Genomic DNA, 11,983 nt, shown 5'->3' with positions numbered 1-11,983 from the left:
CCAGGCCTCTGTTGCATGTGCAGGGGAGAGTGTTTCTAAAGCTGTGGCCCCACTGACTTTCCATGGGCTTGCATCCTGTATCCCAGGTGTTCTGAGTCTCAGAGAAACAGCAGTTTTAATTCCTTTCATATGTAGTTACAGTCACCTTGCTGGCATTTCTGTGGAATGCTGCTGAAAGAGGCCAAAACACGGCCTGTGAAAACTGAAGTGTTAAAACCTTAACAGTGGGAACTCCCCCAGCCCTGTGGCCCAGGGCACATCTGGCTTAAGCGCAGGCAGCTAGAACCGAGGAACAGCGCAAGGGATTAAGAAAAAAACCTTCTAAACTTTGTTTTAAAATAGCTTTCTGGAGCAGGGGTTTTGTGCCTTAGGTAGAAAATAACAGGCAGCAGAAGTGCGGTCATCTCAAGCAGCATGTTTTAAGTTCAACTTTGGGTTTTGTTATGTGTAAATAACTTGTTTCCCAGTTAAAATACTGTTTGGCGTAGATCATTGTCTCGCTCTGCAGAACCGCGGGCTGCTGGGGTCACTCTGCCCTCTTGGGTTCCTCAGGGATGCTTTCCGAGAGCGGTGTGAGGCTGAGGAGGACTCTGTGCCTCTGGTAGGCTGTGGTTTGTTTGAACACTGTATCTGTTCCATGCAGGTAATCCAGCACCCCCAGCACTCCGTAGCACTGGTTGAACCTGGAAAGCAAAGAATAAACATCACTGAACTTATTGAGGTTGCCTTGCTGTTCCTATTTCCATCTCCTTTCAGAGCCCTGATGCCATCCATGCAATTTCTGCCCCTGCACCAGTCTCCCTCGCAGCCCTAACGAAGCCTGGGTGAAACTGCTGCCACCTCCCTCTCTGTCACCACTGTTACCCAGACTGGTGACACTGAGAAACTGCCATCTCTCTCCCGGGGAGCAGCCACGCTGTCATGTCTGCGTGCTCGGCAGATCCGGCTGTGCCGGGATGCGGAGCTGCCGCGCTTCCAGCACTGGGACGCCGGCACAGCCATTCCGCCCAGAACGTCTCAGCTCTGCAGTGATCCGTGTCCTGGCACGAGCCGAGCTGCGGAGGAACTGACTGATAACGAGAACTGGCACTGTGGTTTGGGTGTTCCCTGGCATTTGGGTGGCGACAGAACCGCAGCGTTGGTTGTTTCTGCAGGAGAGGCAATTCGTTCAAGGGAATACGTCTATGAATTTAGTGGACATCTGGGAGATGGGAACACTTCTAATGCTACTGTGGTACGTATCCCTCCTGCTGAAACTCTGCTCTCTGGAGATTCTGGGTAGGAGGAGGCTGGGAATATCTGCCAGGAAGGGATAATTGTGATTGTTTGGGCAAGGTGTTATCTGATGGGTGTCACTAATCCCAGTGTGTGGGGAAGAGACAGACAGGGAGGCTCCCTGAAAATCTGTTTTAGCCGTGTGACTTGCCCTTGCTCTGTCTCTGCTCTAGATCACATGCAGTGTCTGCTGAACTTCTAGGAAGAGCCTTGCAGAGAACTCTCTGACCCTGTGCTTGTGCTGGGGAAAGTCCCTGTGATACATTCTGCTTCAGACACCGTGCTTGCTTTCCTCCCGAGTCATCTTAGGAAACTTGAAACGCTCAGCCTCGGCTGCGGTGTTTGTGCTTTGGAGAAAGTTTCCAAGTCAGCTGATGGAGGAGGGTGGGTGTCAGTGAGGTGGCTGGCGCTGCGCGGACGGTGGGCTGCAGTCCTCCGAAATCTTGATCTCTGCTTAACTGCTTTAAGAACTGTCAGCATTCAGCCTGCTATCGGGCGAACTGGATGGGCTCCTCTGCTTGTACCCCACTTATCCAAACCCACCTGACCCTCAGAAAGGAGCTTTGCCCGCCAGCAGTGCCAGGACACAGGCAGGAGGGGAGGGGGGAGCTGAGCAGTGCCCAGACGTACTTGAGGTGGTGGAAGTCGTGGAACTCCGGCGACGGCAGGAAGGGCAGGTGGTAGCCGCAGTGCGAAATGCTTGTTACTATGAGAGCAAGGGAGAACCACGCTGCGATTGAAACAATATGAGACCCCATGATCATCGGGCCAGTCATGACAGGCAGTGTGTTGGAGAACTAGAAATGAGAAGCAAACTCTACCTCATTATTGGGTCCACAACAAGCAGACTCTCTTCTAGGAGCTGAATTCCTTCACCTGGGTGATACATCACGTAAGTTTTGCGCAAACAGCGCAAAGGGATGATCCCTCTGCAAACACCTTACTAAAATGACATAGTCATCAAAGAAATAACCTACTCTGAACTAACTCTTGGGAATCCTAGCTGTCAAAGGGCACTGGCCTGGGGAGACGTGCAGTCAAAGGCAGGGATGTGATGATCCCAGCTGCATCACTTTGTTGTGTCCTACCAGTGGCACGAATGGCTGTCACTGCCCAGAGCAAGCTTACTGCACCAGCTAGGCTCAGCTGGACTCTGGAATAGAAAAAGTCATTCTGCTGCCCAAAAACTGTCAATTAGGGAGACCTACAGAGCTGGTGCTGCAGCCCAGGATGGTTGTTAACAGGAGATGGTACTGAGAAGTGGAATGTTCTGAAGGTGGGATGCGTTTGCATGAGAAGTCTCGGCTGGAGCAGTGCTGGGAGACACTGATCCCAGCCACCAGCATGAAAACCTTGACAGAATTCTGGCTCCATGCAGGAACCCAGACTGTGTGTCACATCTCGTGCTGAAAGCCTCGTCTGTGCTCCCAGCCCTCTCTGTGCTCACAGAAGCGCTGTTCAGGCAGTTCTTTATCTGTTGGAGCCCCTTGGATCTGTGCTCTTAAAGCTAGCAGAGTTCAGTAGAAACGGGTACTGCAGCCCTTCTACAGCTAGGCTTCATGGTAATGCAGCTTCGCTTCCTCTTCCTAAGAAAAAAAGTCTAAGAGTGCATTTGCTGTTCTGCTCTTGCCACTCCTCCTCATCCCATGGAAATCGCACTGCGCGCAGGATCTGGAGAGTGGCCATGGGAGAATCCACTTACTATGTGTTCTACTGGGTGAGCGTAAATGGAGACCACGCCAATGGGGGCTGTCCATTCGTGGTGCTTCTTGTGAATGTGCTTGTACAGGAGCGGGAGGTGCACAAGCCTAAGGCGAGAGAACAGAGAAATGCAGGTTTTGAGCTCTGCAAGAAGGGAATGTAGACTAACCTAACACAAAATTTCTGCTGGGGACTTGCTCATGCCTCTTCTTTAAAATAAAGAATTCAGAGCAGCTGGGAATCAGAGTAACTCTAAGCTGCTCCACTTTTGTCATTTTACCCATTTTTGCTTACTGAAGTTACTGGCAGCATTGCAGAAGCCAAGCCTGCTGTTTTAAGGGTGGATTCCAGGACGTGTAAGCCTTCCCATATAAACACAAGATTGGTGGAAGAGGGGGCACTGGGACCACTACTGTTGCAGGAGATGGATATAAGCTGAAAAGCATGGGGGAAAACAAGCGTCCAGTTCCTGAGCTCAGCTCACCTGTGTGTGTAATAAAAGAGAATTTCCTCTATTAAGGTGAAGATGCTTAGGTCCACAAGAAACCATTGGAAGGTGGGTAATTCCTTGCTGAAGGTGTTGCCCCACCATTTCATGATGTAGAACATGGGCACAAGCATGGGCAAGGAGATAAAGAACAGATTACCCAGCGCTGTGTAGATGGCTTGGCGCAATTTCTTTGTGTCCACCTGCAAAAGAGAAGTCAGGACTTGAGGCTAAATCAGAAGAAATGTGGTTTTGAGCTGGGAGGATAAAGAGCTTTAAGATTTGTAGGCTGCCTCTGCGTTAGTTTGGGGATTAACTTTTTAACAAGCCGTCAATCCAGATGTGATCAGTAGCCTAATTACAAGAACTGCCTTCCTCCCTGCAATGCATATGCAAGACTCAGCTTGATTCTCCTTGAATCCTATCGGGTTGCAAAAGCAAAGCACGTTAGGTTCTTCTCCCCGTTCCCAGCCTAAGAGACTGCAGAAGTGTTTAGCCAGCAGAAGAGGCAGAGTGAGAAATACTTACAGGATCGTTCTTGCCCAGCTGAATGCGATAGCGAGTGATGAAAGTTGGCTTTCCTGTTACATCAGCCACCATGAGGATTCCATTGAAGCACCAGAAAGCAAGGCTGGGAACCAAAGCAGTCCCTGTGGCATGAGGAAAGGGCAGAGACATGTCAATAAACTGAGAGCTATGGCTAAATCGGGGAAAAAAAAACCACAGTGGTGTAGTATCCAGAGGAACTTGCTGGGACCCAGATGTGCCAGATGCGTACCCCCTGCCCTGAGGGGCTTTAAAATGGAACACGGGTAAGTTCTGACACCCAGGTAAGACCTAGGGAATGGGGAGGAGGTTAGAGCAAACAAGTCTCTTGTAGGTTGAAACTTGCCACAACTAAGAAAGGGCTTTTCTGGCAGGCTGGGGGATCTCTGAGCGGGTTTTAAATACAAGTTGGATACGGTCAAGTTGATCCCTTGGACTTCTGAACATCTCTACCAAGCCTGTTCACCAGCTGTTAATCACAGGCAGAGAAGAGTTTTATAAGTGTTACAGCAAGAGTAAAATTAATCTGATTTTAATTTTCAGTAATTAGTTCTACTGAGTCGCTCAGTTCTCACAGGAGCAAAGAGTGTGTTTTCAAAGGGAAGCCATTTCAGCAGCAGCAAAATGATCAGATTTTCAATCCGTATAGGGGATTTAATGGTGAGCTAGTCCAATGGCAGCACAGTTGCACTGCCTCCGCTGTGGCTGGCTTTGAAGCCTACATGTACTTGTCCAGTGGGAGGATTAGTGAGTTTGGGAAGGCGTGTCCACGTCTCCCTTTTCGATGTAATACACAAACAGTTCCTCCTGCAGTGGGAGGCTGTAAACCCGAGTAACTCACCGAAGAGGAAGATTGTCCACTCCTTTCCCTCAAACTGGTAGTAGAACTTTAGCCATGCTGTTTGCCAGAAATGACCTGAAGCATTCCAGATAGTCTGCACGTACCTGTGGGAATAAGTGTTCTTGGTTGCCCATCTTTTCATCATCCACTTGTTCTGCTCTCCACAGAAAAGTTTCTCCTCAAGCCCCTTTGTTCAAATAATCTTACCAAGAAAGAGAGTTCACCAAGGCAGTGAATATGAGCAGCCCTGTACCAAGGACACAGGCAGTGATCTTCACGGCATCCCAGAGCTTCTCTTCCTGCGAGCAAGCAACGAGAGTAAGCATGTGCTGCCGTGTCCTGCACTAGCATTTTTGGGTATTTGAAATGGAGGAGGTCAAGGCAGTCCTATGATGGCCCGTTTTGTTTCGCAAACACTCTAAAGAACATAATAACAAAACTGTTACGGGATATTGTGTGTAATTGAGGGGGGGAGTACACACACATCCAACTGCTGTGTCGCCTGAGGTGTCACTGACATGGAATTTCTCTGAAATAACCAAGGAGAGAGAAAGGACAGCTGATTTTTTTTTTTTTTTCCCTCCGTTTTTATTGGGCACGCTTCTTGGTGCCTGGAGGACTATAATATAAGGGGCTTCCGGATAACTCAGAGCAGTAGGAAAGGAAGACCTGAGGGTAAGGAAGGAACGGTGCTCTGTCTCAACACCTCCCTCCCTCAGTATTTTCTCCCTCTCCGTGTGTGGTATGCTTCCTCCCCGCAGGAGTCAAGAACTGTTGTGCTCAGATGATCTGATTAACAGCTCCAGTTAATCCAGAACCACTCCTCTCAACTTTCCTCTTTGCTCTGAAGACCGACTCTGAACTCAGGCTCGCGTGCTCAGAAGCTTTCCTTTCCCCCCTCCAGTGTAACAGAGGTCTGATAGCAGACATTACCTTTCCTTGCATAATTCACTTTGCAGTGCCTTCAGACCGTCACACGTACAACTCAGTTCTAGTGCTGACAGCACCACCTGTCTGGTAGCTACCACGTGCCACTGTGTAGGACAACTGCGCGGTAACGAGGAGCGAAAATACTCAACTCCTCATAAAGTTCTCTAAATCCCTGCTCTCAGTCACAGAAATGTCATCTACTAAAGGAATATTCCTGCGTACAGCGGAAGGGCAGCGGTGATGTTAGCATGGCTTTTTATCACGGTGAAGATTTTAACTACACAAAGCAACTGCAAGAGGGTCGTAGGATTACCAGTGAGACCTTTCATATATTCAATATATTTCGGCATTTAAACTTTCAAAACCAAGTTTTTTTGGCAAATATATGACAAGTGTATAATTAACTATCTGTCTTTGGGAGTAGCCCAAGTTGGAATTGCTTCTGGAGTTCAGCAATCTTAGTTTGGGTTTCTTGGGTGAATATGCACTATATTTATCTGTAGGACAAACATTTTTTAAAAAATCAATGCAGTTCTAAAATAATATAGTGTAATAACCAGTTAGTGTCTCGTGCATTACTCCATCCTTCCTGTTTTTTAACTGTGTTGCTGTGCTGCACAAACAGACTGGAGTAAAAATAGTATGATTCATAGCTGCTGTCCTGCTTGTCTCCTGTCAGAGAGGACAAACAAGAGAGACAGCTCACTAATAAATGCTGAATGCAGGTGTGTGTACGGAAATGCAATATAGAAGAATCCTCTCCACATGGCTTTCAGTGCTAAGAGCACTCTCTAAGATTCTGTAACAGCTACAGAACATTAAACATTGCCCAGAGCTTGTCAGCAATATTTATCTGTCCCAGGACAGAACTTTGCTCATTAGCACTGAAACTTTCCTCATTAAAACAAACAACCGTTTGCTCCTATCATTTATTTTTAAAATCATGTTAGCAGCTGGGGAGGGAGTAATTTAAAGGACTCTTGCCCTACAGCTTGGTGTTTGTGAACCCTACAGGTTTACATTAGAAGCGAGGCAATCCGTTGCCAGCGTTATCACTGGGTGCACTGAACTACAAACGCGAGGCTGGTGAGAGCCGCCTGCTCCAGCTTCTGATAGCGCGTGCCGGCTTCTGGGCTGGAGATCTGCGCTCTTAGCAGTTTCATACTTCCAACTGCACCCATATATGCTGGCATGAGATAGGACTTTCTTAATCTTTAGACCCTGGAACACCATCTACGTATTCTTCAGAAAAACAAGGTTACAAAAGCTCTAAATTAGAGCTTTATAACAGAATCGCATCCTTGTTTCTCTGGCATGAAGAAAGAACGTACCAAAGAAAAACTCAGATGTCTTACAAGTGTCAAAAATTTTAGTTAGACCAAATAGTATTTCAGATTCTTTAGCATCTTGCAGCTGAAGAACTCAGAGTTTCAACAACTAGTAACTCCTAATACTCACCAGATGCTGTGTATGTCCTACTTTGAGATAGCTTCTCTCTGTCCTAAGGCTCAGCACTTAAGCTGTTTTAACAGCTCTTTGGCTAGAAACTATCTTGCTTTGAGGCTGTATTTTTACTGCCTGTGATGAAGGGATTATGTGAATGAATCCCACACAGTGTAATTACATGAGCTGTAGAAGCAGCGAAGTTTACACAGAAAAAAACCAATCTTGTCCATCAAGTCAAAGTGCTAACACCGTTTCTCTTCATGCCAACAGCTCCAGCACAGTAGTTTCTAAACTGTCATCCCTGGATTGCTTGAGATCTTGCCCTTAAAGGGCTTGTACAAGTTGGGAAATTCCTTAAGTGCAGAACAGGGTTGCTGCCTGCAAGGTACGGAGTCTGGGGCTCATCGGCTGGGAAACGTGCTGTTTAGCAGGACCCCTTTCAGAACTGGGCCCAGTTAGGTGGCTCAGCTTCTGGCTGCAGTCGAGTGTCGTGGTCTCTTGCCACACAACCAAAGGTAACAGGAGGCCCTTCACCACTTGGTGCTGTAACTGCAGTCCACCAGAAGGGAAAAAATGCTGGGAAAATGTTGTTGTAGTGGCAAGAGATGATTTCCTAGCTGTGCTAAAGTGATCAGAGCGTGGATGTGTTTGTCACTTCTCTTAGAAGATGATTCAATACATCCAGCCTCCTAAAGCGCCTGCATAATGCGTTCTTTAAAAGATGACCTTGAGTCTTTACCTGCTTCTGCTGCTCAGCCATGGTGGAATATCCAGAGTCTCTTTTCATCTGAAACAAAAAGGTGATCTCAGTAAGTGAACCTTGTACAGCTGGAGGGTGGAAGAACACACTGATGACAACAGCAAATCCCCTCAACTTCGAGCTCAGTTGCAAAACTGTAAAATATTTACTCTCCGTGCTCTATCCTGTCCTGCTCCCTCCTTCATGTTGGCCACAGAGCAAAGCTGAGCTCTTGCGAAGAAAGATCCCCTTATTTCCTGATGAGTTAGTGTTGACCCAGAAGAGTAACAGGGATGCAAGGGTAACAAAGAAAAATGGGAGAACAGCCAAAACCAAAGCTTTTGATCGTGGCACTGGTGTGTTGTGGCATGGCTGTCTCCCTTGACCTGTCCCAGGAATACATTGCGCTCAGTAGGAACTCCAGCCCTTCACAGACTGCAAGGAAACGATGATACGGGACGCGTGCTCTGCCATAACGACGGCATGCTGTTAAACTAACAAGGATGAAAACAAGACGAAAACAAAAATCTGACCACAACAATGTGAGTATGTGCCACGAAGAATTAACACAGCAGAGCTCCACACAGCCTTCACGCACATGGCAGAGGAACTGTAAGTGCACAAGCACACACTGTTACCTAAGGTAAAAAGGAAAGTACAAAGAAGGTAGAAAGGCACCTGTCTAAGGTACAAAGAAAAACAGCTGGAAAATTATTCATTAGAAAGATTACATTCAATTACCTTTATGATGCTATCAAGCCTCGTGGGAGTATTCCTCTTGCAGCGTTTCAGAAAGGAGGAATACACTGCCAAGAAAGAAGTCCCTGTACTAGCCAGGAGGTTACGCTTTAGCTTTGAAACGATAGCTTTAAGGGTGCATTCTGACAAACGCAACTCTGTTTATTTACAAGTGTTTCCAGCTCTGTTTCCCTACGTTACAAGTTAGTATGCAGGTCAGAAAAATTGGACACCTTCTTCCTGCTTGGGTTCCTGCTTACTCAGGGACAGAAAAGGGCAAGGCTAGTCCACCAAACTATGTATTTTAGTGGAAGAAACTGATGTTAGATGGTTCTGAGAATAAAAAAATAAAAAAAATCAGGCAAAAAGTGATTTGAAACCATGAGCTTGAACTCCCAACCCCCTGTTTCAACACCAGGGTTGTATATACTTCCGTGGGAAAAGCTAACTTTTGGTAGCAGCCTTAAAAAAAAAAAATAAATGAGTTAACTTTGTCTTTCTTGGACAAAAAAAAAAGTAGTGTGAGAGGTGCCCTAAGGTGCTATTGCTTAAAATGAGAATGTGTTAAGGAAGTCACAGTGTCCTACGACTTCTCGGCTTTCTCCAGATCCAGAGCTCCTCCCTATTAGACTTTGGGAGCTACTAGAGCCAGTCCATGAGATCTTCTGTATGTTTTTTTTTTTTTTCTCAGATATATCAAGCTTGCCAACCACAACCTTATTGAAAAAATATACTTGGACTCTAACATATCTGGTGAAGAATACCTGTAAGCAGCCATCACAAATAACCTGCTAGCCTGAATAGAACAGCGTAAGTAACTTGCCACAGGACAAATGGATCTTATCTTCATTTGCAAACGACCTTCTGATCGCAACGGTGCATTTTAAGTTATGTGACATGCACGGTATTCCCATCTTGTCACACAGGTCCTCTCAGTGCAGGTGTGCCCGCTGTTTCCAAGAAAACACTACTAATACTTGAAATAGGTCAAGCTTGAATAATCCATTCCTTATTGAGGCTTCACTTCATTCCAGCTTTCTTAGAATGTTGTTTGGAGCCGTCAACAGTTGAGTTTTGAGTATCTGCATGGAGGGGGATTCCACAACTTCTCTAGCCAATATATTCCAGTATTTGACTACCTTCACTGTAATTTCCACACACCCCCTCCCAGTATCTAATCAGAATTTCCCTCGTTATAACTCGTATCTCTTGCCCTTTTGCTGTGCACCTCCTTGTCTTCTCTACAACCACCCTGAAGGAAGCTGAAAACAGCAATATGAAATTATTCTGCTGGACAGTACAGGAAATAGTGTTGGCCACGGTTTTCTGCGGTTAAAGAGATTATTCTGTTCTGATGACCTCGTAGCAGACAACATTAGGTCTTAGAGAGGCAGACATAAAAGGGGTATCTCAGCTGCTTGCTGGAAGGCTGATGCTCCAGAATGGTTCCCCCATACAGCAGTGCTGAGGCAAACCCTGCTGAATCTTTGCACGTGAAGCGCTAGAGAGAGAGCACAACAGAGAGTGTGACTCTGAGTTTTTAGGAGAAAGAGACATTGCTTGATCAAGTCTCAGATTCTGAGTTGAGAAAAGTTAAAATTATAATCACATTTCTAGTAGTAATCCTTTTAAAATAATCAAACTATGATAGAAGTCTTGTATGGGCTTCCAGTGCAAAACAGTACTGCCGTGTCTGCTTACCCTCCCTCTCCCCAAAATCTCAGTACGCTACCTTTACTAAGTCACATTTACAGACAAAATTTTCAGTTGTTTACATTAAAACAAGATAAATCTTAATGGATTAGGTTTTCCTCATAATCTCATTACCTTCTCTATCCAACGGATAATGTCTCTTCTGATATACCAAATAATTTTTAAAAGCATTTGTGTAACCACGGCTGTTTCGGCAAACAAAAAGCCATTCAGCTGCTTGGCATTGATCTCATGTTGGCACGTTATACAGCCTCGAACTAAGCAATGAAGATCTCAGCTGTCCGCAGCTATTTCCAAATATTAGCTAAAACTGGTGCTGTTCAAAAAAAAAAAAAAAGTTCCTTTTCGGCTATTTCAAATTAGTTAACACAAAATCTGATCCAAACCAAATTCTCAACCCTAAAGTGAAAATAACTTTTTTTTCAAACAGTTTCTTGAGCTTAAAGGGGAAATATACACTAGTCAATAAAGAATTCTAATATATTTCTTTATTATTTTCCCTTACTTCACCATTTGTCCAACAACTGCCCATTAAGTCACAGATCTGTTTTCACTGAATTTTCCATTTCAGGTATCAGAAAAAGCTGGTTTGTCAAAGCCATGTTTTAAAATGCTCAACATAATCTGAAAAGGAAAGAACTGCCATATTTTGACATTTGTTTTAACATTTACGGTATTATTTATGTCCCATCTCTGCTATCCCCTTACATTTCTGGGGCCCAGACAGTCCCAAGCTGCACAAGCGCCCATTTCACCTGGTACTGCCCCCAGTATTGTCTTGCTCTGTATCCTTTTTTCCACACCAGCCAGACAGTCCTGCTGCTGCAGATGCAGCTGAGTAACAGGGTACACCTGCCGTGACGGACTGGCCGCCTACCACAGTTGCTTGGTATTCCTTTTTCCCTCCTGCTTGAGTCTTCTGTTGTGGACCTTACTTCACTGGAATCAACCTTTATAGTGCATAGACAGTGGAAAACAACTGTGCCTGAGAGAAAAAAAAAGGCCATGACTGTCCATGAAAATACAGAAAGGAAAACGTAAGGACAACTTACCTGGTCACCCAAAAAGTTGTATATCAGCCACGCTATGTGAACAGACACAGGTCTAGGCTTGGTGTTTGGTGGATGACCTGCTGTGCTAAGCACTGCACAGACCTCAAGGCAACCACAGTTCCTAGAAAAGCTTACAATCGCACTTTAAGCAGACACATGACATTGCCTTGTAAGGATTTCCTCAAAGTTTCTATCATATCTTTTCAAGCTACTACACCCCTGAACTCTGGTTGCCCGGTTTTTGCTCACCTCCTGCTGATGGTAGCCTAGGAGAGGTCCTTTGTGTCTATTCAGAGCCCAGAGTTCAACTCCTCACCTTTTACTACTGCTGTGGAAACTTTATGAGGGTTTAGGCAAAGGCGACGGGGGTGTGTTTCCAAGGAGAAGCTGGCTGTCCCCTCCCAGACGAGTCATGTGAAGCCAGTGCCATGTCACTCTCAGTACTGGCAGTGTTCCCTGTGCACACGCGCATGCTATCAGTCAAGCATTTGGAATACATCTCTGCAGGCGAGAGT

General features: G+C 45.8%; 1 protein-coding gene across 5 annotated transcripts; it reads right to left on the bottom strand.

Annotated features, from left to right (window-relative positions):
- Positions 1 to 395: 395 nt before the first annotated feature.
- Positions 396 to 11,782, bottom strand: FAXDC2 (fatty acid hydroxylase domain containing 2). 5 transcript variants are annotated; one of them, XM_086759125.1, is made up of 11 exons: positions 11,718 to 11,780; positions 11,469 to 11,589; positions 8,707 to 8,771; positions 7,966 to 8,013; positions 5,058 to 5,149; positions 4,851 to 4,954; positions 3,992 to 4,113; positions 3,461 to 3,666; positions 2,978 to 3,083; positions 1,906 to 2,072; positions 396 to 683 (listed from the first exon to the last, which is right to left on the bottom strand). In XM_086759125.1, exons 4-11 carry the CDS (start codon positions 8,011 to 8,013, stop codon positions 527 to 529), a joined length of 1,002 nt encoding a protein of 333 aa, XP_086615251.1. In that variant the 5' UTR covers positions 8,707 to 8,771; positions 11,469 to 11,589; positions 11,718 to 11,780; the 3' UTR covers positions 396 to 526. The 5 variants fall into 5 exon arrangements, with proteins under 5 accessions (XP_086615251.1, XP_086615250.1, XP_086615252.1 ...); XM_086759124.1 differs by lacking the exon at positions 8,707 to 8,771; XM_086759126.1 differs by lacking the exons at positions 8,707 to 8,771; positions 11,469 to 11,589 and having other exon boundaries at positions 11,718 to 11,782.
- Between the last annotated feature and the right edge of the window lie 201 nt (positions 11,783 to 11,983).

The sequence above is a fragment of the Chlamydotis macqueenii genome, chromosome 14 (genome assembly GCF_036417535.1).
Source record: "Chlamydotis macqueenii isolate bChlMac1 chromosome 14, bChlMac1.mat, whole genome shotgun sequence".
Classification (NCBI taxonomy): domain Eukaryota; kingdom Metazoa; phylum Chordata; class Aves; order Otidiformes; family Otididae; genus Chlamydotis; species Chlamydotis macqueenii.
This window is presented reverse-complemented; position numbering and strand designations above follow the sequence as displayed.

Coding starts and splice junctions, on each gene's coding strand:
- FAXDC2 (XM_086759126.1), bottom strand. CDS start 8,013: ATGAAAAGAGACTCTGGATATTCCACCATGGCTGAGCAGCAGAAGCAG. Junction 5,150..7,965: donor TGGCTGAGCAGCAGAAGCAG/GTAAAGACTCAA, acceptor GCTTGCTCGCAG/GAAGAGAAGCTCTGGGATGC. Junction 4,114..4,850: donor GTGGACAATCTTCCTCTTCG/GTGAGTTACTCG, acceptor CTCATGCCACAG/GGACTGCTTTGGTTCCCAGC.